Source organism: Oxyura jamaicensis, chromosome 2, assembly GCF_011077185.1.
Source record: "Oxyura jamaicensis isolate SHBP4307 breed ruddy duck chromosome 2, BPBGC_Ojam_1.0, whole genome shotgun sequence".
NCBI lineage: Eukaryota > Metazoa > Chordata > Aves > Anseriformes > Anatidae > Oxyura > Oxyura jamaicensis.
Genome location: NC_048894.1, coordinates 144,090,540 through 144,117,335, shown reverse-complemented (window position 1 = coordinate 144,117,335; position 26,796 = coordinate 144,090,540). Strand labels below are relative to the sequence as shown.

Here is a 26,796-nt window from a genome sequence, read left to right as displayed (position 1 = left end):
AAAATAAAATAAAATAAAATAAAATAAAATAAAATAAAATAAAATAATTTCCCGCAGGTAATTTCTGTTATAAGTCAAATGCAATTTTGATGTTTTCTTTTGGCCAGCCAAGCAGCATGCAGCGGCCAATACTAGCTAGAAAAGTAATTTTGGCCCCAAACCACTAACATGTAGTATCTGCTGGGACAGAGAAGTATTTCTTATTAAAATGCGTGCAACTCTGAAATAAGTAGTCGGCATTACATAAGCAAAAGCAAGGATATGCTATAGACTTTTCAGTAATAATGTAAGGTGGATTACAAGGAGTTTACATTTCCAACTCACACAGTTGTGCTTGAAGAAGCCTTGTTATAGATATAGTTGAAAAAGAAAAAAATACAGTTTTGCTGGTATGGCTTTTTTTTTTTTCTTTTTTTCCCATTGATTGATTGCTTTCCTCTAGCAGCAAATGTTGCATCTTTTCTAGTCCATACTTTTGGTGGATGCTTGATTTGCTGCAATGTTACACTGATTTAAGAATTTCTAATCTGTGGTCCAGTGGACTATAACGTAGACACTAGCTGATTCAATGTCTGGACCACTAAATTATTTCATACAGAGGTAAGAGGAGCAAATAAATAGTGGTGGTACACAGATGTTTTCTTGCAGAAAAACAAACAAACAACAAAAAACTTGTAACACTACAATACCTAGCAAACTCCATGTGGAACATATGGAGAATCAATGTGTGTTTTGAATAAAGTTTCTAATGAGACATTATTAAATGAATATTGAAATCCACAAAATTGTGTTTGAGGAAATAGGATTAAGACACTTGAACCTGCATATTTTTACACATTTGTTGACTTGTCATCTACTAAAATAGATTATCTGATATGATAGGTTCACAAATAGCAGTAACACTTTTTAAACCCTTGGTCGGGGGATTTGCTAGGTATCCTAATATTTCAGTTTTGTGTGTGTGTGTGTGAACCGATGGCATGTTTACAAACACATACAAAACAAATTATTTCTTAAAGGCTATTTTAATAACCTTTATGTATTTTGGTTTCCTTTGGGCTAAAACCTGCTTCTTGTTGATCCAGAGTGTTATTCTATGTACTTTTAACTTTAGATTTGCTGGTGTCTTGAAGTGAAGACCAGAAAAAAAAAGAAAAAAAAAATAATAAAAATAATAATAATAAAAAAAAGTTCCCGAAAAGAGCCTCTTTGCTTTCCCCTCTGTATTTACTACCCATCCACTCCTGTTTAAGCCCAGTTGTAGCCACAGTTCTCTCTCTGTTATACCACTCATGGTCAAATTCAAAAAAATAAAACCATTTCAAGTCCTGCTGAAGTCAAATTACTCCAAACAAAGAAAAATGCATTATGGTGTGTGCAGGTGTTCCTGAAGTACTCAACAAAGCACAGAAGTTAACACCTGTGGTGCTCCAGATGGCAGGAGTACACAGCAGAGCTCAGAAAGAACACCTCAGGCGCACTGACCTCCTTAAGGAAGGAGGCTGTAAACAGGGCCCTTTATTTTAAAGGAGAGTCATTTTTTACAAGTAGAAATTTGATGTTGTGTTTAGGAGTATAGCTATAGTCAGGCATTGGGACGGGTTGCCCAGGGAGGTGGTGGAGTCATCGTCCCTGGGAGTATTCAAGGACAGGTTGGACGTGGTGCTCAGGGACATGGTTTAGTGGGTGACACTGGTGGTAGGGGGGTGGTTGGACCAGATGATCTTGGAGGCCTTTTCCAAGTTTATTGACTGTATGATTGTATGATTGTATGATTCTACGGCTTAGTGGCAGTAACAGGCCGTGGAGCTGCGGCAGGGCAGGGAGCCGGAGCCCCCCCTCCAAACCAGGCCCTGCACCCCAACCGTTGCCACGGCAACCGCACCCCTCCACACTTCCTCCTCCCGCCCCTTTCCCTGAGGGCGGATCCCTGCGAACCGCGCATGCGCAGCCCCTCTCCGCACCACGCCCCTTTCCCGGAGGGAGCATGCGCTGCTCTCCCGTTCCCACCGCCCTCCCTCCCTCCCTCGGCCGGCGGCGGGCGGTTGCGCGCCGCGCATGCGCGGTGGCGGGCGGCGGCGGGGGGCAGTTTAACCGTAAACATCCTGCCGATTTGAACGGGCGCTTTGGGCGGCAGGAAGGGCCGCGGCCGCCATCTTGGTCGGGTGAGGGAGCGCCTCGCAGGGGACGGGACGAGAGGAGGAGGAGGAGGGAGCGGAGCGGGTTCGCAGCCCGGCCTCGCCAGCCTGCCCCCGACCCGGGTAAGGAGCAGCCCCTGAGGGAGCCGCGGCGGCTCCTCGGCCGCTGGGTGGCTTCGCTTAAGGGGTCGGGCCCAGGCGCTCCGCCTCTGCGGCCTGCCCGGCGCCGAGCACCGGGGGGCTCCCCGCTGCCAGGCCGGGGCACGCCGAGAGAAACCGTGGTTCGCTCCCGGTAACGGAGCGGCCCCGGCCGCCGGCTCGTAAAGGGGGCGTCCGCGGGGTTGTTGAGGGCTCGTGGGGGCGTGGGGAGGAGCAGAGTTTTGTCTCCCGGTCCTTTATTTGCGGGTGTAATGTAAGCTCTGGCTTGGGCAATGGCAGAGCGTTGAGTGTGCTCGTGGTTCTCCTTAATGGCGTGTGAGCTGGCTGCCGGGCGCTGGGGGTGTTGGCCGGCCAAAGGCCCCTTTAAAAACGTTTACTTTTCGGGAAAACGCATGTCTTTCTTCAGTATCGTTCGCTGATCTCGCGTAAACCTTTCTGTTCCCATCATTTCTGTCTGATTCTGAATGAAAGGCTTCTGCTAAGTGTACAGCAAGGTGTTGTGTCTGTATCGCTAACAAAGGAAGTTGGGGTCACTGTGGTTCATTGGCCTGGCACCGCTGAAGTGAAAATAGCTTTCGCTTAAGTTTAGACCCATGGGAAAAAATGCTGTAAATTTATGCAAGCTACCATTTAGGCCCCGATTGTGTGAATGTGTACATTAAGCATACTGTTTCATTGATCTATTCCTCTGTAAAATGAGTTACGTGAAAAGTGTGGAAACATCAAAGCTTTCATAGGGTTAGGCTTGAGTTTTATTTTGCAAAGGTTCATTTGTAAATATTTGACGTTCTGTGAAACTTGGCAGCACTGACCACGCCTATCTAAAATATCAAAAACTACAGAGAAGGCGTTGGGGAGGAATAAAAGGGAGGAGCCAAAAGTTAGTGAGACCTACGGCAAATTTAAATCACCACACAAATTAGTGTTTTCTTACCATCGGGACTGTAGATAGTGTACTTATTGGGGTTTCCCACAGAAATGAGAGTAGTTCGGTTAACTGTGCTCAACTTTGAGGCAAAATGTTACGAGGTACTTTTATATTCAGCTTTTTGGATGAACAGCACAGAGGAATAACTGCTGGGGGAAAAAAAAATCTGATAGATGCTGTTCGAGCCTCTTAATTTTTGTACCCTTAAAGAGTGTGTTAATGCATTGTTTATGCAAGTGCATCTCTGTTTTGACTTGGAACTGAAATTGCACAAAACAGTTTGGGATGGTCGAAATAGGATCTAAAAACAGTAAGATTATTTTTTCTACTGGATGAATGGATGTGCTGAATCTGGCTGCTAGGGCAGGATACTTGCTGAGGTTTAGATGTTGAAATAGAGTTGGGGGGGGTTGGCAAGGGGAGAGAAGCCCTATTCATGAGGTTTAAACATCTCAAACTGTACAAGCATTCTGAAGGATCTGCCTTTCGAATTAGTGGGGCGCTGGTTCCAGCGGTGTGATGATGTAGATGTGCATTGTGTATTGTAACTGGAGAACAGGGAGTGCAGCTCCTGTAAGTGAGAGGTGTGTTTTGAGCAGTTACAGACCTGGTGGTGCAACATTGGAGATAGGATGTTAGAATAAGAGTTAATGGGAAAAACAAAGATCTCGATGCAAATAGAAAACACTGCGTATGCATTTATCAGTCAAGTTGGACTAGTTCAATTTCATCTTTTCAATAACTGATTTTATAGACATAAGAAATTGAGGTGACTTGTCGCTGAAGTTCAGGAAAGCTGAAGGTGGCACAAAGAAATCTATTAAATTATAGAAAAAAGCAGATTAAGAAGGATATTATAAAAGCGGTTAAAGAAAGGAGAGGAAGTAATGTAATGCCTGAAAACAGTCATTGAGGTGTAAGGAGTTACGAGTGGAGTTTGTAAAGACTAATCCTGTGTTGTTGTTGTCTTTTTTTTTCAGGAGCATCAGGTGTTAAGTGTGCTAATGAAAGTTGGTAGTATAGTGAGAGAGCACTGGTAGGTGTACCTGCACCGAGGAAGTTTTATACAGGGCTGCATGGTGACAGGCTACGACGTGAAAATAAAGAAGCAAATGTGCAGGGTCAGGGGACCAGAGAATTAGTGAGCTCTATGGTTCATGACATTGTTATCGATTTGGGAACAGGTAAATAAAAGCAGGTGAAGAACTTGGCATCGGGAAGGCTTTGGGTCACTGGTGTGATGTGTGAGGGAGACACAAATGTCATGGGGTGAGTCAAGTAGGGCCTTGCTAGTGAAGGTGAGGAAGACTGGATGCCACACAGTGTTGTGAGGCTTCATGGCGAGTGCGCTGTCCTACGGGACTTCCAAGGTCCAGCTCTGACTGCTGCAGGTGCACAAGGACAGCTTACTCTTCCCCAGGACTTGTTTAGCTTAGCAAACAGAAACTGTGTGTGTGGGAACAACAGAAAATGAGAAACTGAAGTGGAAGGATAGCATAAGGACAAAAGAATTAAAATGACTGGCTGATTTTAAACTTTAATATGGGAAGTATCTGCTGATAAGTGGATGAGCGTGGTTCTGGAATAACTTTATAATAGGAATAGGTGACAGCAGATTAAGACTTGACCTTTGAACTGATGTGTGTATACATAACATGGCCTAGTAGGGCAGCAGACCCATGGATTTATTGGGCTAGAGTAGAGGAATTCTCATCTCCTGAAATTCTTTCTAAAAGGTAGTTGCTTTAAATGAACCATGGTCAGATTAAAACATGCTGCAGCTGAATATTGTTTCTGTTGTCTGCAATGTTGTTGTCAACTGTTATTTCATAAAGCTTGCTGAATGTGTTGACAGATGGTACTCAGGCCATGAGAGGGTGCTTTTCAGAGTGTATATACTTGTCCTTCTAACATCCAAAAGCGTTTTAAGACTTCATGTTTTTGAATTGATGGTTAAGAGGAAGTTTCATGGGTAGCATCTGCCCAGCTTTCTTGTTGCTTCTTTGGGAGGCTCAATTACGAGATCCCTAGGTAGGAAAATGAAATGCTATCAGTATTGTATTCATGTCACTCTACATGTTTGGTTACTTTGTGTATAAAATTAGTAATTTTTAATACTTCTGCAGAAAGAAGAATAGTAGAAAAATAAAACCATGCAATTCTTGGGCACACATTTAGGCAGAGGAACCTGAGGACAATAACAGCACATTGAAGCAAATTCAAAGTTAACTAAAATTAAGCTAAAACTCATAAAAGCACAATTGGTCAGGGTCAGGATTTGGTATCTGTTGGTCATGTGTGAGTACATATAGTTTTTTGCCTCACACATCGTTCTGTCATTTTTGAAGCTTTTAGAACAAATTTGAAGGTCCTGGTTCATAACCAGTCAATCTCAAAAATTAACAATTCGATTTTACTGTATAAGCCTGTTAAGAGCCATCAGCTACCCCTTTGCTTTTGAGGGTTCTTATGCAGTTGCTTTTGCAGCCAAGGACATATGTTCCTTGTGCATGCATGAGCACTCTGCCACTCCAAAACACTCTTTAGTTCCTTTAACATTCATCCCAGTCTTGAATAATGCCAGAAAATGTATTTCTCCTTTTATGCCTCTGCAACAGCATACTCCCTATGAATAAAAGATCAGGCAAAAACCCTGGAAGAAGGAAAGGGATTATCTGAAAAGAAAGAAGAAAAATATCAAGAAAATGAGAGCAACCATGGGGATCTGCTTAAAGCAGTTGTGCTGATGCTCTAAACAACAGCAGCAGAACTGCTTGGTGTGCAGCTAAGAATGTAAAGATGTGTTTTGTGCGCTGGCTGTAGCCCAGGTATTACTGTAGAGCACATTGCTTGCTGGAATTTGGAAGTGGCAGAGACTCCTGTTGTGACGTAGGAAGCTGGTGCTTCAATGAACAGAAGCATTATCAATTAACAATAGTTCAGATTAAAGCACTTTAAATGATCTCTAGTCTGATAGTCATCACTGTAACAAGACGTCATTAATGGCTGAAGAGAAACAGACAACCTCTGTCAGAAGTCAGTTATGTTTGGTAGTCCTTTGCTACAAAAGTTTCTAAGTACCTTCCACATGCAGTGTGCTCTTCTCACTAGGCTTGCAGGCAGGACTACACACAGATGACCATTCACGGTTTCTGTGGTGTAACAGTTCTCAGCCTCTATGTGATTTAATTGCTAATGGAGCAGATGTTTTGAAACCCATTTGTATGTGTGAGCTCCCTTTACAGGGAGTATTTTGGCTTGGATTGGCAATTCTTTGGATAACAAGTTATTAGTGATGTCTGCTCTTTTTTTCAAGTCAAAACAAACAAAAACAAAACCCCCAACTCTGTGCCATATTTGGCCTTGTAGTGATCCTGACATCTCAGTTTTGGGGGAAACCTTGCTTCCTCTTAGATATCTCAGCCATTAGTTCTATGTTTGCATTATCCCTTTAAATCCTGGAAAGTAGTGGTAAGTTATTCTTTCTGAGTTGTCCAGGTAGTATGTTCCGCATTTAACAGGAAATCTTCACTATGTTTTCAGACACACTTAACAATATATTTGAAATCGTGTGAAGCCCATGCTGCATATTTTAATGATTGTAAATATTAGTGAATAATTGTGCCAAACTCCACGGAACAAAGCACGTTCTTTTGAAGCTGTTGGAAGGTTTTGACAGAGTAATGTAAATGGTTTTGTTAACCATATGGTTGTCTTCCCCTGCTCATACTCCTCATGTTTCTGGGTAATTTACAGGCCTGTTGCCACCAGAGCAGTGGAAGGTTGTGGTAGCAACTCCAGATACCAAAATGATGTGCTGCAAAGTTAGGTGTCTGCATATACAAAAACACTGTGAGACTTTTGAAAACATGTGAGGGAGGGAATTGTCCGGTGGCCTTTGGACAGCGTGATGCTTTTCAAAAACTACTGGGGAAAAAATACTTTTAATCAAGGAAATCTTCAATTTTTTTTCTTGTGCTTCCTAGCAAAACTTGCTCACTTCCAGCTTTGTGCAGTGCTATTCTTAACTCCACACATCTTCGGCACCATAAAAATGCTATTTTAATTTTTAATTTGCAGCTCAGTTACGACTTACACTTGTCTACTAAAGTCCTAACAGTAGTGTTAATGCCTGATGCCTACCATATTAGTTCAAACTGAATGTGGCCTTGGTTTTCTTTAAGCCTTGTATAGTGAGTCCATTCTTGGTTATGGCCAGAATCAGTGGCCACCCTGTTGTTTAGATCAATAGGTTTAATAGTTGTTTGGATAACTGAACGAATTCTGTATTTAATGCAGCAGAAATCCAAAGCTTTCATCTTGTGTGTTGAACAATACCTCTGAGTGGGTACAAGTATGGAGTATAGTGACACTGCAAAAATTATTTTTCCCTATGCTTTGTTATCCATAAATACCCATTTATTACTGAACAACAACAAATTGTTGGCATTTACTTTCAGGGATTTTTCATTTGTTATCCATGTATCTGGAGATTGGCTTTGCTTCCACTAAGCCAGTGATGCCTGTGCTTTTTGTGAAGCTTACCCTGTAAATATCAGCCACTAGCTGCTTTGAAACTTATTTACCATTACAAGTTAATTGTAATGGTTTAGAAACTGGCTTCCTGAGAATCTTTCTCTGGCTATCATGTTTACCGAGGCTTTGTGTTTCCCTGTGATCCCTATTTGCTCACAAATTGCATTGGCATGCATTTGGGAAACATGTTTTTTATGGTTAGGAATTAATGCTCCTCGCCTTGGTTCTGCCTAGATTAAATTGCCCTGCTCACTGCAACGGTGTGCTTCTGGCAGCGTTTCTGTGGGCACAGGGGAGGCAAAAACTGCGATGCACTTGTTGCATCTCTCCTATTTCATTTCTTTTTCCCTGGCTATGGATATTGCTGGAGAAAAGTTGTATATGGGGAATCTTACACCTCTTTAAAGGAGATATCTTCAGCTTGTAGTTGAACTTACCTCATGCATGGCATTGGCTTTTTTAGATTGTAAGACATCATGGTGTCCTGCTCCCCCGGGGCTTTCTGTGTTGGCATCATTACTAGCAGTAAGAGGGTAGGCGGGTAGCCACTAGCCAAAGGAAGTCTGGCTTTGTAGTGGAGGAGGAAGAAGGAAGTGAAATCTTCAGGAAGTTTGGAATAATGCAGTCAGTTTTCTCGTAATTTTAATCAACGCTTGAATAAAATATATGAAATGTTACTAAGAGGATTCTGAAACAGAGAGCAGCCTGCTCAGAAATGAGGAGAGTTGTACCTTTCTCTTTAAGAAAACATGGAGCAGTCCAAAAAGTTTGCAACTATGTTTTAAAATGCTTAATAGTTTACTGAAACAGTGCTGAATATTTAATGGTATAGTATAGTAGTAGCTACTGGAAAAGCTAGAGCAGAAAGAAATGGAAGAGGTAGAAGACCGCTGTGGGAGGAAAAACTGAGGCGTGTATGTTTACATTATGACAGCTTGGTATCATCTTCATCAACTTTGCTTAATGTACTTAAGGGGTTTTTGCTTTGGACGGTTGCCTTAACCTGTGAAAGGAGCATTGGTTGGTCACTGATCTTCCTGCTTCATATTTTGCAATAAACATATGTATAACATGCCCATCACCTCTAAGTGTTGGCTTCTTTAAATATCTTATACAAATAGTTTGATCTAAATGAAAAGCAAATGTAAGGGCTGTGTTTACAAGGACATTACCCATCAAGAATTCTCTAAATACATATGTTTGCCTTTCTATTTACAGGTTTACGCTTTGTTATAGACATCTGGGACCATGTTCTATGCCCACTTTGTCCTCAGCAAGCGTGGGCCACTGGCCAAAATATGGCTGGCCGCCCACTGGGACAAGAAGCTAACCAAAGCCCATGTTTTTGAATGTAACCTGGAGAGCAGCGTGGAGAGTATCATTTCACCAAAGGTATCTATTTTACACTTATGTAATGTTATCTTGTACCGAAAAGAAATCGTGTATGCCTCAGTAGCTACTATTTGGGTCACTTGGTGTTGCTGTTTGAAAGGGTGAAAAGGTCTGTTCAGACTGATTCAAGAAAGTATTTTGTTTTCAATTTTCTAATAACAGTATCATGCAATTTATTATAAAAAAATGTTTTGCTTTGCTTAAATGGAGGACTTGTGTCTTGATGTAGCACGCATCATTTAGAAGCAAATGTTTAGAAGAGAAAAAGCCTGGGCTTTCCTACAAAGTAACTTCTAAAAGCCCTATGATGATGTGCTTTCAGAGGTGGTGTTGTTACTGGAAGCTGTAGAAATAATACTTTAAATTTTCTTGTTTATGCTTGTGACTGAAGTACAAAGTGGGTTTCTTCTTAGCCACAGCAAAAAGAACTGAAGAATCACAGTACCTAGTAACATTACTGATGGTGTGAAGATAGTTTTCCATGCAATAGAAATACCACACTGTAGTGTAAAAGCCTTACTTTTGAAGCTTTTAATTTCTTGCTTGGTTTTATAGGAAGCAAGCAGATAGGGACAAGACTGAAAGAATCTAAAACTTCTGTATGGTTATTGTGAAGCAAAGGGAAAAATTGAGGAGCTTGGTGGTCTTAATGTCTTTTTCATTTTCCTCCACTAGTCATAACATTGAAACTTCCTATTCAAGAGCTACTGGACTGATTTGGTTGTAAGCTTTGTCACTTAGCAGATGTTTGAATATCTTATAAGAAAAGCCAATATGTTAAAAAGAAATGTCTTATTTTTATCTTTGTTTTGGTTGAAACCAATACAATGTTTCAATAGTGTTGCTATGGATTTTGGAAGAGCTGCTGTTTGTAAGCAAAGTAAGTATAATACCATCACAGATATGCTTACTCTTCCAGAACAGGGTGATTTCTTTCAGTGTCAGCTCTGGAAGGGTTTATAGAGAAGATAATGTTCATAGACTCGCTAGTGAGCTGCAGGGTCCTTAAAGAGAAAGGAGAAACTGCCAGGCACTCCTTCATATGTTTAACTCTCTGTAAGATTTTCATCCATTAGCTGAAGTATGAGATGATATGTGCTATTTTGAATTCTCAAAGCTTGAGAACCTGTATGGTTTAATCTGTCTAGGAGTTAATTATTCTGTATATGCTTCAGCACAAGTCTCATGCTCTTTTGGACTAAAATATTTGAGTCCTTCCCTGGAAATTGTTTTTATTGGTTTTCTGTTCCCACAGTTCATGAAGTACTCAATTACGTAGCAAAGCAGTGAGGTTAAAGAGGAGGGGAATTGAAGCTTATTTTAACATGATAGTTCTTGTTTATGAATATCCTGTATCTTCCACTCTTTTTCTATACTTTTCTTAACTGAGGGATGGATGATGGAGAGGTAGCAAGATACTGATTTTAACCAGACTTTTTACTTAACCAGAACATCATTTCTGGCTGTTCAATCTTTTTTTTTTAAAAAAAAAAATTTATATGCAATTAAAATAACAAAGGCGTCAGGAAAGGGTGCGGTAAAATGGATTTTTTTCTTGACATCTTTTTTTCCTAGTAGATGTAGCAGTGTTTGGAAATTCCTTGAGTGAAATTACTATTAATATACTAATGTTTTTCCAGCTCATCCACAAGTTATATATCCTCTCGAACTGCAGAGTTTGCATTCTTTCTTTGTTTAGAGTTTTCTGCTGGTTTTTATACTTGTTTTGGATATTTGATGTTACTGAAAAACTCGTGAAGCTGATTGAAACTTGATGGGAGGAATTAAGTAAGGCTACTCTAACTCACTGGTTGTACACTGTGCTTTTAGGTGAAGATGGCACTTCGAACCTCAGGACATCTCTTACTAGGCGTTGTTAGGATCTACCACAGGAAAGCAAAATATCTTCTTGCAGACTGTAATGAGGCCTTCATTAAGATTAAGATGGCTTTTCGTCCAGGTACCTGTCTTAAGTTCTATGACAACATGTATGAAGCAGATACAGAATTCTACTGTCTTGTCTTAATAGAAGAACTGCATAAATTTATATAGGGTAATAACAGGAAAAGCTATTTTCTTTAGTGTGAACTTCAGGCTGGCTATGTGACTGAGCTGTGTGCTGAAAAATCTTTTGAATTCTAAACCAAAGCTTTTCATATTAGGGCTGATTCAGTAAAATGATCTGAAGTACAATTTTAGCTGTTGATGTTATATGGTGTTAAATGGGAATATACTGCATGGCTTTTACCTTCTGTCACAAGTCTGAAAAATACCAGTTGTATTTGCATGTACTGAATAGAAGGGAGCTTTTTTCCATCAGGAAAAAGATTGACTTGCTGTGAGGTACAAAAGAAAATGGAAATAGGCTGTTTTGTTTTTTTTTGATGCTTTTGCATTTTAGGTTTTGGAAGAAGTGTGAACTGCAACGGAACAAAGGTATTTTCACTTTTGTAGGTGCAACACACAGCTTTTCCCCTTATTGCTGCTTACTCTGTTAAGTTCTTCCAATAAAAAAGGGGGAGCTGTATTAATGCTGAAAATGACAGTCTGTCCAACAATGAATTTCTTGGGTTATATGCACAGTTGATAGTTTTTGTTTAATTCCATCCTTATCCTGGAAATCGTTTTTTGCAGGTGGATCGTAGCTGTTGCTTTGACACTACTAGATACTCACAGCTGCTTAATCACCTTTTTAGTTCTGTGTGAGTGTAATAGATTTTAGAGCTGAACTTCAGGAAGCCTTTTCTAAAAGGCAGCTTTTGAAAGTCAATGCACCAATAAATTTGAGAATAATTAATGGGTATAATGTTTTTTATCTTCAAGATAAAAACATTATACCCAGATCGGGAAACGATTTCCCAATCTTCATATTGTGATCAAGGTTTTAAACTTTCTAGCTTTCAGCTTTTTAAACTGTCTAGCTTTCAGTGGTAGATTTCTGAAAGCTGCCAATTTTTGGTGATGTTGTCAAAAATGTATGTATTTTCACAAGGTAAATTTTTTCCCAGTTTTTCTGCTCCCATCAGAGTGCTCGTGAAGGACCTTAAAATGAGACTTAGAAAAAGTGGCAAGCTAACCTGAAGCAAGCCGAGGCACTTGTAAACTGAGAACAGAGACTAGATTTGTGGCTTGGGCATTGTCTTGTTTATGTCTGCTCTGAGGATCGTTTACATCTTTTATTTTAAGCAGCTAGCAGGTGAAAATACTGGATAGCCTTGAAAGGAGGACAAAGCTTCTTCATACCTAGCCAAGGACCAAGATGACTAAAATGCAGACCTGTGCTTGTTCCTGGTCTCTGGGCAGTGGTTCTTTGATTATCCATTGCAGAGGAAAATACAGCGGGCAGTGCTTCTGAAGTATCAGTACCTCAGAATGGCCTGCGTTGTGTGGGTCAGAAGGCAGAACATAAAGCTCAGATCTCTTGCAAGTAACAGCAGGAACTGAACCTGCATTTCCCATGGACTTTCAAGTGTCCTGACCTCTAAGCTTTTGAATAAAACAGGCACCTGGCATTGTCTTTGCGTGATAGCTAATCTGATAGTCATACTCTGAGGATGCCCATTGAATAACAAATTAGCATCTCAGGAGGATTAAAATATGTATGCAATTTAGATAATTGAGGTATTTTAAATGCTGAAGTGGAAGAGTTGTGCATGTGGCCCAAGTACAGTCTGTACTGTGCTGGGCCTTGAGGGGTTGGTTGAGCTGGCTAAATGAGCAGAAGCTGTGTAGTGATTGTGTTGCCACTGCTTTACCCAAACCAAAATATAGGACTAACTAGCTCATCTGGGGCATCTTGATAAAATTATTTCCTAGCAGGTACTTGCACTGGTGGATGCCTGTACAGTGATGTGATGACATAATATGCCTGTAGTAGCCACATGGCCCAGCATTGTGCTACACAAACATTTAGTGAGTGAAGGCTTGTGGTTCCTGCAGGGTTATACAGTGCAGTACAGTGGCTTGAGAGGTAGGTATTTTGCATCTAGGCTGAATTCCTGATACTGACATTATCTAAGGTTTCTTCATAGATAATTAGCATCAGGTCAACTCAACAGTTTAAAGACAATAAGATGTTCATGCAGATAGAATAATGCTGAAGGCACAGCTTCAGTGAAAGCACAGGGAAAAATGCTATCCTTGTAAGGGATGGGAACTCATGTCTGAGTGTTCTTCCTCTGCAGGGGTTGTCGACTTGCCTGAGGAAAACAGAGAGGCTGCTTACAATGCTATTACCTTACCTGAGGAATTTCATGATTTTGATCAACCACTTCCTGACCTGGAGTAAGCTGATGATTTATTTTTGCTTTTTTTATGCAAATACTGTTTGGTTTTATGTGAGAAGGATCTTGTTTTAAACACCAGTGTCATTGCAAAGTTACTTAAAGAAAAAAGGGCAGCAAGTAACTTTTCAGGCTTTTAAGTACACCAAGCAAGTATGCAGTCATCTGTGTATGGATTTTAAGTTCATAGTAGCCTGTGACTTTAACCAAAGTTAAAGCTGTTATGATAAAAACTTTTGGATAAACTCAGGTTTCTTCATTTTGTATTTTTCTTCTGTACTTGACACTATGTTTACTTCCTCAAATTAGACAAAATTAGTTTTACAGAAATGTCCTAGTTGAGCTTATGTAGTGGTACTTTTCTTATAACTTCCTAATACTGAGTTGCCTGTAAAAATGCAGACGGTACACAACTTCAATAGTTCTTGACTTTCAAGAAGTTGATGCTACCATTGTGTGGATTATTCATAAGGAAATCTGTGGGATCCAGTCTGCTTTAATCAGTGCTCTGTTTAGTTTATGCTCAATTTGGATTACGCACTAAATTTGAACTGCTAAAAAAAATTATGCTCTTCTAAGAAATGTACTTTAAGACACTGCTAAGGAATTAACTTGGTACTAGTTCTGCTTTTTGATAGATTGTATTAATAGTTTTTGGAGTTGTAGGTGGGAGATGCTGTTCTTACTTACTAAATTGGCCTTTAAGTTAGTGACCCAGCATAACAAGGAGTAAGAGAGGTTATTGATATGTTTTCCAGAAGCTAACACAATTTGAATTTTAGATTTTAACCTTTAATAGTGTTCCAAGTAGTGCTTACTATTCTGTATTCACCGTCAACTTTTTCATTAACTGACTTATATGTATAGTGTACTATTTAGGAATTAATGTCACATTTATTTAAGGCTTTATTACTTTTTGTTATGGAGATTTTAATAATTGCCTTCTGTTTGTTCAAGTGATATTGATGTGGCCCAGCAGTTCAGTTTAAACCAGAGTAGAGTGGAAGAAATTACGATGAGAGAAGAAGTAGGCAACATCAGTATCCTCCAGGATAATGACTTCGGTAAAATCTTGTGTTATGTTGTTACTAAACTAATGTTGATAACTGTGAAGCTGTAATCTTGCGCTTCTGGAATGGAATTCCCATTAAGTACAAAAAAATAAATCAGATCAAACGTGATATGTTTCCATACATTTAATTTTTATTGTTGAGTTTTTCCAGGAAGCCTGTCTTCTAATATTCAGCAAGCTTCTAGCTGCCCATATAAAGCTGAAGAAGATTCAGTTAGGTGGATTAGTGAAATACGGTGTCAATATTACTTCTTAAAATACGGTATGAATAAGTCAGCTGTCACTTTAGTTTTAGACATATTTTCAGTACTGTTACGAGGTTTGTAAAGTTGGAGCGGTTAGTAATGACTGGTTTACTGCTGCTTCCAGTTTCTGTTCAAGTACAGTGTTCTAAGATCTGAATCAAAGCCCAAAAGCAATTGTTTGAATATCCAAAGATAAGCAATTTCCGAAGTATAATAATACCTGTAATTTAGAAATCATACTGGAAATGTAATCTAGGTATTGATTAGGTTGTTGATTTGTTATTGGTCCAGTCTCTGTACAGGCAGCCCAACCTTGAGGCATAAGATCTAACTTTTTTAGAGTAGTCTGTGGTTACAGGATCTTGCTAAAATCAGTTTCAAATAGGTTATAATAAAAATGATTTAAGGAGCAGGGATAGTTATTTTTTATAATTGAACAGTATATTTGCTGTAGTATTCCAGGGCATTATTTCTTCTGTTTTGTCATTCACTCTGCAATCAATAACTATGAAAAGATTGGTTTTGGTAGAGACTTCTGTACCTCGTGAAAAATTGCAAGATTAAAAAATGAAAAGGTTTGGTCTTGCAATCGAGTCTTTCTTGATTGATGAGCTAGGTCTCTCACATACTGGTTTGTTGACATTTATAGTGATGAAATCATATTCTTGCAGGTGACTTTGGGATGGATGATCGTGAGATGATGAGAGAAGGTAGTGCATTTGAGGATGACATGCTAGTGAGCACTAGTGCTTCCAATCTCCTGCTGGAACCTGAACAGAGCACCAGTCATCTTAACGAGAAAGCTAATCACCTGGAATATGAAGACCAATACAAAGATGATAATTTTGGAGAAGGAAATGATGGTGGAATATTGGGTATGTTTGAGAAATTAACTTTTTCCTGTCCTACATTGTACTTCAATAATTAGTTCTTGGGGAGTAGATGGGGAGGCTGTTTCCTGTGTAGCTGAGGCACCTCTCTAGGTTGTGCATTCAGGAGTGGAATTCTGTTTTTTGAGTACTACAGCAACATGGATGATATGTACCATATTAAGTGCTGCTTATTTTTAATGAAGTAAAACTAAGTAATCCAGAGCTTTTCCTTTGTGTACATAACGTTCTTTAAAGAAAAATCAATGTTCAGTTCTGCTGCTTATTTGACTCCTTATGGGGGGGTTTCCTTAATACATTGCAACTTTTATTGAATGTTTCTTTTTCAAGTACTAAGAAACTTAGCAAGATGCAAACATGCGGCAAATGTTATTGTAATAAAGGTTATGTGTATGCTCAAAACTTGAGCTGAAATGCGTCTTGGAAAAATACTGCTAATGGCTTTTATGTCAGCATTAAAAGTATGTTTCACTACCTTTTGCATTGTCTTTATCCATCTCGTCATAAATTTCTGTACTTTATAAACTTGCTTGTACTGATTTCATGGATTTGTAGATGCAAAACTAATGTTTTCATACGTTCTTTTCAGATGATAAACTTCTCAGTAATAATGATGGTGGTATTTTTGATGACCCACCTGCACTCTCAGAAAGTGGAGTAATGATGCCAGAGCAACCTCCCCATGATGATATGGATGATGATGATAACGTTTCAAGTGAGTGTGATCTAGGACTTGATCTAGAATTACTTGTTTTAAACTAATTTGATTAAGAATCTAATCACTTCAGAGCATGTTGAACTGAAAAGTATGAAATATGGTAGTCTACTTTAAGGTGTGGAGGAGGGGATGGGAAATAGTAGTATAGATTGTTTGTTCTGATGTTACAGTGCATGGTATTTCTTATTGGCAGTGGGTGGACCAGATAGCCCAGATTCAGTAGACCCAGTAGAGCCATTACCAACTATGACTGATCAGACAACGCTTGTTCCCAATGAAGAGGAAGCTTTTGCTCTGGAGCCTATTGACATTACTGGTGAGTAAACTGGGACTATTTTACTTGGGTCAATAGAGGCTACCTTAGACTGATGGATGGAGATGAATGTCTAGTGCTTCTTCTGTCTGCTTCTCAGCTGAGAGAGAAACCAAGGACTTGAACGCTGAATTCTTTTTATTCTAATGTGGCCTTCCAGTGCTTTCCAAACAAGTAACTTGTCTTGGACAGTACTGGTTTGTAGCTTTTGCAACTAAAATGGATAGCAGCATGATTCTGTAGCTTTTAAGCAATGTGTGAATTAAAATACAATGAATTGGAGTAGACCTCCTCATGTCTTCAATTCTAATGCAGTGCCTGTAGTGCAGCAGCGTTCTCAGTATGGTATTTTTGGTGGCCAAGTGTGCCTGTTTACACTGTGAATGTTGCCTATAGAATAAGTGTTACTTTCCTAGTGATTCATGACTTCAATGAATTGTTGAATCCAGCAGGTAAGTCTTTGTATTGAAGTTGTAGTAAATAAAGATGAGGAATTTCACTAATGCAAGGCACTGTATCTTAGCTCATACTGTATTTGGCTCAATAAAAACAGATCCTTGCTTTATTCAAAAAGAAAAAGATCTAGAAAAAATGTAGTTTGTCCTGTATTTTCAGACTGAACTCCAGGCTCTGATTTACTGCTTGGCCAGTTAGAAAGCCCTAGCACTGCCCTCTGGTGGCAAGCAAGCAACTGAGGTCCTAGCTGATCAGCTGGGATCAGCAAAGACAGCGTTTGCCAGAGCTTCAGGGTCTGCTGCAGAGGGCCAGGCTGTAAACAATTTACAGTAAAGTCATTCTAGAGCAGGATGAGAGGCACAGGTAAGATAACTACCCATGTTAACATTACTGAAGTTCAGATAGGGAAAAGGGAGAAAATTTGATGTAGTACTTTGGCTTTTTGGCCAGAGGGACCTTACATCTTGGGCTTGTTCATGAAGGATGTCAGCCTTACAAGCAAGCCATGAGGGAGGGAGGCATATGCAGCTGAGGATATTGCTGATGCTTAGGGAGATTCAGTTGGACTGTGAGTGTACACAGAAGAATTGGTAGGCTGTGGAACAGCATTCATACCGTTAGCCTTTGATAGTGCTTAGAGGCTTTCATTCCTTCCAGTGGCCTTATTCTTGAGGCTGCTTTATGCATGGGCAAGGAAGACCTGTAGAGACTCCATAAGATTCCTACTACAAGGTGGTATCTGGTTGAGCTAACCTTCGTTAATTTCTAAAAATCTCAACAGTCAAGGAAACCAAAGCAAAGAGGAAGAGAAAGCTGATTGTGGACAGTGTGAAAGAACTGGACAGTAAGACCATTCGAGCTCAATTAAGTGACTACTCTGATATTGTTACTACTTTGGACTTGGCACCTCCTACGAAGAAACTGATGATGTGGAAAGAAACTGGGGGAGTTGAAAAGCTTTTCTCTCTGCCTGCACAACCTTTGTGGAATAACAGGCTACTGAAGGTAATGTTTTTTACAGGTTTATTTCTAAACAGACTATGTTCATATCTGTGCCTCAGATAGTAAACATCAGTATTTGAATAGCAATATAGTGATAGGAGTATTCATAATTAAAATAATAATTAAAAACAACAGTAAACACCAGTGCTTAAATATTTATCAGTTAGGGAAATAAATGAAAACTTGATCTTTTTTAGTGTTGCTCTTGGAAAGGAGCTTAAAAATGGGAAGGGAAGATGGCCCGTGATTACTTGATCTGAATTAAGAGGACACTAAGCTACAACAGTGAATAATGTAACCTTTCCCCTATAGCTCTTTACTCGTTGTCTGACACCCCTGGTACCAGAAGACCTAAGAAAGAGGAGGAAAGGTGGCGAAGCCGACAACCTTGATGAGTTCCTTAAAGACTTTGAAAACCCAGAGGTTCCCAGAGAGGAGCAACAGCAGCAGCAGCAACAACAGCAGCGAGAAGTCATTGGTTTGTTTCTCATCCAGGATGCTCTGCTTTCCCTCAGAGCTTTTGTTTTCCTCTGTGCTTTATATTAAGTTACCATAGATAATGAAGCAAAGGACTTTGTTTGCTTAGCTTTCTATGCAGTCTCTGACTTAAAATAGCTTTTTGTCTAGAAATAGAAGATCAGAGATTTGTTTTGATCCAGTGGATTAAATGGGTATTGTATTGGTTTGTATGCACATCTGTACCGATTCCATCTAAGTCACTGCAGAAACTGTTAGGGTGCTTCGTTCTAAATAACAGATTGGACTTTGTAATGTAATTTTAAACTGTACTGACATATCTAAAACTGGTTTTGTTATGGAATATAGATGAACCTATTCTGGAAGAACCAAGTCGCTTGCAAGAATCAATGATGGAAGGCAGCAGAACCAACCTAGATGAATCTGTTATGCCACCCCCACCACCTCAGACTGGTGTTAAACGCAAACTACAGCAAGTAGAACCAGAACCAGTGTTACCTGTGAGTAAGATTTTTCTTACATACTTTAGAAGTGAGAGATGTCTTTGAGCAGGAAGTGATGTGGAATTAAGGTCTTTTTTGTAGCGCTGAGATATGTTGGAATAGTAGAATCTTTTTACATGGCTGGTCTTCATGGTGTTTTTCTTAAATGATTAAGCTTTTCCCTGATGTCAGGTAGGATAGGGACGTGTCATTGGTTCATCCAAAAAAAGTCATCAAGGAGTACATTATATAAAGATATTTTGTTGTGATAGGTGTATACAAACAGCTTTCACTATCAGAAAGAATAGTGCAAGCTGCACAAACTCTTCCTTTTGAAAGATAGTACCAGTGGTTCAGTTAAGGGCTCAAACAGCAACTCCGATTTTTCAGGAAAGGCTTTTTTGCTGGATTATTGGTAGACATGGCAACTACTTCATATCTACCCTTTCTGTAAAAGCTGTGATACAGTGTGAAATGAAACCATACTTGTTAAGGAGGAGAGGAACAATATAAAATGAAGATGTGTTCTTTCTAAATGCTAATCTGGTGAGAAAACAGTCCTGGATTGTGCAGTCTCTCATACTTGTACATTTTTTTTTAATCCAACGTCTGGTGTTTCATGGGTAACAGGTTCCTGTTAAATGAAACTACTAAACATTACATTGCCTAACAAAAAGGGAGAGGCACTGGATGAAATTTGCATCAATTGCTTGTACTTCGCACTGAAGCGAACAATGTGTGTTGGGAAATCTTGGATTATACCAGCCAGATCAGGCCTCTAGGGAAATGTGTGTAGAAATACCTGCAGTATGATGCTCAAATAAAAGCTATTTTGACCTAGTTCGGGGTATGCATATACCCCAGTTTCTGGTGCAAAAGTAAATTTACTGGCAAATATTTAACTGTGTATAGTTTGGGGGGTGGGGGATACTGTATATTTTCCATTAGAATGGACTATATAAACCTTTTTAAACAGTTTTTCTGGATTTTCTTGTTGATAAAAATATCTTCTGAGAATGAAAAGTTTTTGAATGTATTATGAGTGGTTCTGGTGCTAGATTAAAGTGCCTACTTTAAAAAATAAAAATCCTTTCTGCTTATATTGTAAAGAAGATATTTTGATATTCTGAGTGTCTTGTTCCAGTAAGTGTGTTCATGTAGCACTGCATCTGGTTACGTGGGGTTTTAAAGCTGCATGTGCTGATCCAAGAAATAAACTTGGCACCTTGGGTGATTAACTAAATGAAGTTGCTGGAAAGCCTTTTTCCTAGTAATACCATGATTTTGGTTTGAGTAGAACCTAGAGGATTAAAATTACAGGTATGGAGAGCAAAGCAAGCTTCTATTTTTTCAGAGCTTCAGATAAACGGCTAAGATTTAGAGACCTGGATTTTGTGAAACTGTTTTGTGGCATCAGTAAAAGCATCAATAAGCTAATGGTCTGTGCTTTCCTGTACTCTTAAAGCATCCACCACCACAACAGTTGGAAATACCACCCGTAGAAATGCCTCCAGAGGAGCCCCAAAACATCTGCCAGCTAATACCAGAGCTGGAACTTCTGCCAGAGAAAGAGAAGGAGAAGGAAAAGGAGAAGGAGGAAGAGGAAGAAGAGGAGGTAAGATCTGAGCTCTTTAAAAGCAAGCTATGCAGAAATGGTTTGTGTGTTCCCTGGCACTGTTTTGACTTTGAATTTAGGAGATTCATAAGAACCTTATATTTAGTCCTTACTTGGGAAGTGATAAACTTCGGAAATAGAGATTTAAAGTTGCTGCATGACCATTTTACAAATTACATATGCATTTACCTTGAAATTAGAGGGCGCTTCATTTCTCAGTAATGGTTTGCTTAAACCACTCTTTATAGTTTTAATGCCTTACACAAGAAGTTTTGAACTCTTACGATTTCATCTTACTTAACTAGTTCATTCCACCTTGACTAGATACTGAAGAAAAAGAGCCAAGTTGTTCTTAGCCACAATATTTAATATTTTGTGAATATCAACACAAACTTTATTTACATTTTTATTTACACCCAAAATGCATAAATAGTAAATTAGCTTTTTAAAAGGTGTTTTACTGTTGGAAAAATAAATGTATCTTGACATACGCAGTTTCCTTCTCCAATAGGTCACATATACAAAGAATTGTGACTTTAGTCAAGATGATTTTCTTAGCAATGCAAAAAGCTGCTGTTTGCAGAGAAATATTAATTTCAGTAATACAATGAAGAAATAAGTGCTGACTTAATTTTGAGAAACAAAACTTGTCCAAACTGTGTTTTCTGTTCAGCTTGAAGTTCTTAAGTGAAGACTGGAAACAAAATAGATATTGCTTTTGCTTATGGTGATTTTTTTTAATTGCTGATTTGAAACACAACTTTCATTTTTAAAGCCATATGCAACATGTCTTCCATAAAGAAGCACTCTTCTGTCTAAGTGCTTCATTGGACATGGTCAGCTATAACAACTCAGCTCTCTTGCAGCTTTTAGCAACCTATTTTTCTTTTCACTGGTTCTATTTCCACAGTGAATTGAGAGCAGGTCTGTGTTTATTAATGTTTACAAAATAAAAGCATTGTTGATACTACACTCAATACTAACAGTCCTAGAGTAGACTGTTTTCAGCCATGATGACTGAACAACTTTGCTTTACTACTTGTCAGCACAACATTTTGAGGTATAATTATAGTGGCATGCAACCTTTAATAAGGTACATCAGCTTGTGTGTGTCTTCCTCTGTACCCCATTTCCTGCCTCTCCTAGCTGTATCTTGTGAATCAAGTTGTCTAAACCTGGCTAAATTATGTCTGTGTAAAGCTGCAGTGATATTTAGAAATAGCTCGTTTGTAACTCGATGGATCAGATCTTCTGGTGTTTTTGTAAATGTGTGAGTTTTGGCTGCTTGCAGGAAGAAGATGGCACAGGGGGTGATCAGGATCAAGAAGAACGGAGATGGAATAAGAGGACTCAACAAATGCTTCATGGGCTTCAGGTAGACATTAAAATTTACTTTCTGTTAAGGTAACTTTTGAGTCTCCCCACAGATGCTTTCAAACAGAGATAAAAGTTTAAGAGCTTCATTGTCAGAAGATGTTAGAGACTTAAAATATCAGTTTTGTCTTAGGGAAGAATAAAATGGCTTGTAATTGAATAAATCATAATTGCCACTCTTTTCCAAAGAATATTTGAAGCAAAACTTTTTGCTTAAGAAGTATTTTTCAGCCACACTTTGTGTGCAAGTAAGATTCCCAGAAATGCAAACTCTAAAATAATGGGGTTTGATTGTGTTTTTGTAATGAAACCTTAGGACCCCTGAGTCTGGCTTTGTGTTCTATAAGACTAAGCAAACATCATTGAGGTCTGGGGATAAAGCTGTTTTACAGGGTGTTTGCTCCTGGATAGGCTGGTTTGAAAACTTCTGTGCTATGATAAGCTGAATTTGCAACAACTATGGGAGTATGTCCCTGGCTGAAGTGCAGCATTACTTTTCAGCATGTGGCCTTAGACTGCCAGTGTTAGTCTGCACAGATATTTTGTAAAATGGATTCTTGCTTGCTAAAACAAAAGGGCTTTTCTGATAAGAAATTTGAACACCTGTAGTGTATCCTTAAACTTTAGTGCAAACTTGCCTCTACTTACATATAGAGGTCTACAGTCTCTTCAGTCTGGATGGTGGTTTCTACCCCATTTTCCCCCTTAATTGTTTTGGCAAATCTTGAGAAGGGTCAGTCCCATCTCTCTAAGCTGGTTTTATTTTCCAGTGTTTTCCAAAGTTGTATTTTTTTTGTCTGAAATTAGGCTCTGTCTCCTGGTAGAAACTTCTTGTCACTATTGTATCTCTGAAGTTCCATTATAGTTTTGTTTTCTAAGGAGTGGCTGAGTTTTCAGGAAAATAAGATTTAGGAATAACCTGTATTTTCTCAGAAATACATCATTAAGAAAAGCTTTACATTTGTGGAACATGAATGTGTTACATTGAAGACTAATGTGAATGAAGTCAGTCAGTTCTTTTGCATGTCTTCAAGAATTCTGCCAGTTTAACGTTGTTTTAAACTGTTCGTGTGGGTTAACCCCACTAGGCACCACACAGTCACTCCCTCCTTCCTCTCAGCGGGATGGGGGACAATACTGAAAAGTTAAAAGCGAGAAAACTTTGATTAATGTTGATGTAAAAACAGCATAATAAATGGAGCATAGCTGTGCACGCTGGCAAAGCAGAATAAGGAACTCATTCACTACTTCCCATCAGCATGCAGATGTTTAGCCATTTTCCAGGAAAGTAACACTAACTCTGAAGACATGTCCTATGCCCCCTCCCATTCCTATTATCCCCCAGTTTTTATTGCTGAGCACAACATCATATGGCATGAAATATCCCTTGGATCAATTGGGGTCAGCTGTTTTGTCTGGGTCCCCTCCCAGCTTATTGTTCATTTCCCAGCCTACTCGCTGGTGCGACAACATGAGAAACAGAGATGGCCTTGGTGCTGTGCAAGCACTGCTCAGTAACAGCTAAAACATTGGTGTGTTATCAACAGGGTTTGGATCACAAATTCAAAACATGATACCAGATGAGCTGCTAAGATGAAAATTAATTCTGCCCCAGCTAAAACCAGTGTGACTGTCACTTAAAATTTATTTTTAAACTGTACAGATGTTTAGTTGTTAATGTTGCCTGATGTGTTCTTTTTCTGTTTCATCATGGATTTCTGAAAAGAGCTTCAGAATTCTCTTTGGGCCATGCCTAGCTTTTTGTTTCTTTCTTTCTTCCATGTGCCCAAAAAGGATCAGACTGTATGACAGAAACATTAAATCTGTAATGAGATTCAAAGTTAAGATCTGTTTAATATAATTTGGTTTGGCCAGCCTAATATCTTTTCATCTCGTAGATATTCCAGAGCAGACGGTTCTGTTTTAAATTGAAGACGTCAGTAGTTGTTCTAGCCAGCAAACAGATGTATTTTCCTTATTTTTTTTATAATATTCTGGCTAAGACTTTGAAAAAACATAAGCAACTTTTGGGTACTTAGTTTCAGACGAACAAGATATTTAGAAATAAACAGGCTTTCACCTTGGGAAAATTATGCCTCGTTAAAGAACCTTAGCTCCTGATTTTTTAAATAAATGATTATTTGGGGGGTTTATGGAATATGTAACCATAAGTTGGACAGACCTCAGGATTGATTTTTTTTTTTTCATACACCCCTGGGAAACCTTGGTTTCATTAAGATAAGACCCATGCAGAATTTTTATGTACAAGTTATAATGTCCCCATCCAGTGTTGAGTCCTTCCCAGTCTTTCACAGTGTCTTGGGGGTGACAAACAGAAACTTGCCAGTTGATGTTCACATGTATATGTAGTCTTTTAATATGTGGTATCGATATTTGTGTTTTTCAGAGAGCTCTTGCTAAGACTGGAGCAGAATCTATCAGTTTGCTTGAGCTGTGCAGGAATACAAATAGAAAACAAGCAGCTGCAAAATTCTACAGTTTCCTGGTACTTAAAAAACAGCAAGCTATAGAGCTGACACAGGAGGAGCCTTACAGTGACATCATCGCGACACCTGGTCCCAGATTTCACATTATTTGAATGGTTAGATGCAGCAGACCTAGTGTTCGTTTCACTAGTGCGTATGTGTATTGCCCCATCTGTAGGGCCCACAAGACCGTTGCAGAAAAATTTAGATTTTATTGTCTGTATAAAGTCCTTGGTTTTCTTTTTGGGTTACTTTGGTTTTTGTATTTTAAATCTACCACTTAAAAATTTAGTGAAACTGCTGGGGTGGGTAGCTTGAGTTCCAGCTGCAGGAACCAGACAGCTCAAGGACCCGGGTGAAGATTGTTCTAACAGCGCAGAGCAGATGTGTGCAATATTGGTGCATGTAATGTTGAGTATCAATGAAAATGTCTTACTATAATTTGACTAGTTGATTCAATAGTGATATTTTTAACCTATACAAGTAAACCTGAATGGCCAACCTATTGTCTGATTAAAAACTTTGCCAAACTTGTCCAAAATATTCAGTCTGCTTCTCATAGTAGTGTTTTTTCCCCTTCCCTAGATCTTCGTGCATACCGTGGGTCTCTTACAGCTGCCAATATGAAAGGTAGTGCCTGATACGTCAGCTTGCTTTGTCACTGCATTTTTGCAGTCAGATTTTTGTAGCCCTTGATGCTAAGGGGAAACGGGTGTCTGTGGAAAGCACTTCCTGTGAGTGATACTATTACATACATGAAAGGACAGAACATGTGTGAAGCATTTTAGATGAAACATTCCTTTTCACTTATCACCTCATTACGGTCCACTACTGATAATGGCTAATTACTGTTAATAACTATCAAATAAAAACTCTACTCATTTCATTTAAACCTTTTAAGATATCAAAATGCTTTAGGTTTGTTAGACCTGTATATAAGCTCCAGACTTTTTAAAACAGACTTCTAGATTGTAAATTATCTGATTTTTATTAAGCAGGCATATGAAGATAAGAATAAAGAAGTTGAACAGATTGCCTTTGTAAAGATGCTAAATTCAGATACCACCTGTACTGAAAGGGCAACAAACTTGAATATACAGTAGAACGGGCACAGTTCCACTTAATTGTGTAGCGTATTAATGACTCTTTGGATATATTTATGGTCTTAGTATAAATTTTTCCAATAATGCACACTCCTGTGTTCAAAACATTTTATCAGTTTTGCAAAAAGAAGTCCCATTTGATTTTACCTATCAAGAATGAAGCTTTACTGTTAGACCAGGTAGTACCAGAAATTATGTGAATATGTTGATTATGGAAACCTGTCTTAACTTTTTTTAGGGCAAAATTATTCACACTGAAGGTTCTGGTTTTAATGTTGGCACTTTTGTGATATAATTTTGGGACTGAAATTTCAGTGTATACTCAAGTGTAAAATTATGTGAATGTTTTAAAAAAAAATCTGAGATGACATGATGACCATGTTTTAATAATCCTTGAAAAAGTTAATTGTATAAAGTTACTGCAGCTTTATTTTCAACATGATGTGCCTGTAAAACCATGATTTTTCCCCTTTGTAAAAAGAGACATTGTAGATAACTTGAATGTTTAATTATAGAAAAGGTCATTAGTTTCTTGTTACACATTTTTAGTCTGTTTTTGTTGCTTTTCAAGGTTAATATTCTTGAAAATAGTTGATGCTGTTATGTATAACTTTTCTAATAAAAGTTGTGTTATAAGCTGTTATGTATTAGCTCTGTATCTTCTTTGAACACCTTTCATTTATGTAATAGGGATCTAGTATTTACAGATTGCTTATTTGGGTATTGGAAGTGAAAGTGTAATGATTTAGCTGTTTGAGAGATTTAAAGCTTGACTAAGTAAATAGATTTCTTGCCATTAGGAAGGAAGATTTACTTTAGTGGCCGTCCTGTGGTTTTGTTGAAGTGTTCTATGCTAGGAATGTCTGTGTGGAAAATTAGAGGAGACTGTCTATAAAGTGATTCATCTCCATGCTAGTCTTTTCTGAATGCCAGAACATATCAAGCTTTAATTCTTTTAGCTCTGCTGTTTTCTTGCTTCTAGCATTGCCTCTTTGGATATGGCAGTGTTTTCTGCTCCTTGTAGATCCAGACACTTGGATCCAAGCATGTAGAAGCAGCGGGTATCCTATGGAGTCACTTAGGTTACCCGCAGAGCTTATACAGAGCCCAGTGTAATGAATTCTGTT

At 38.8% G+C, this 26,796-nt stretch overlaps 1 protein-coding gene across 2 annotated transcripts; it reads left to right on the top strand.

The window, feature by feature from the left end:
- The first annotated feature begins 2,061 nt into the window (after positions 1-2,061).
- RAD21 (RAD21 cohesin complex component) lies at positions 2,062-26,312 on the top strand. 2 transcript variants are annotated; one of them, XM_035317723.1, is made up of 14 exons: positions 2,062-2,261; positions 8,980-9,153; positions 10,984-11,113; positions 13,338-13,437; positions 14,394-14,500; positions 15,425-15,628; positions 16,233-16,358; positions 16,555-16,677; positions 17,912-18,135; positions 18,445-18,610; positions 18,958-19,109; positions 20,557-20,706; positions 21,998-22,081; positions 24,488-24,679. In XM_035317723.1, the coding sequence occupies exons 2-14, from the start codon at positions 9,010-9,012 to the stop codon at positions 24,677-24,679; spliced, it is 1,902 nt and encodes a 633-aa protein (XP_035173614.1). In that variant the 5' UTR covers positions 2,062-2,261; positions 8,980-9,009. The 2 variants fall into 2 exon arrangements, with proteins under 2 accessions (XP_035173614.1, XP_035173615.1); XM_035317724.1 differs by lacking the exon at positions 2,062-2,261 and having other exon boundaries at positions 9,010-9,153; positions 24,488-26,312.
- Positions 26,313-26,796: the final 484 nt, after the last annotated feature.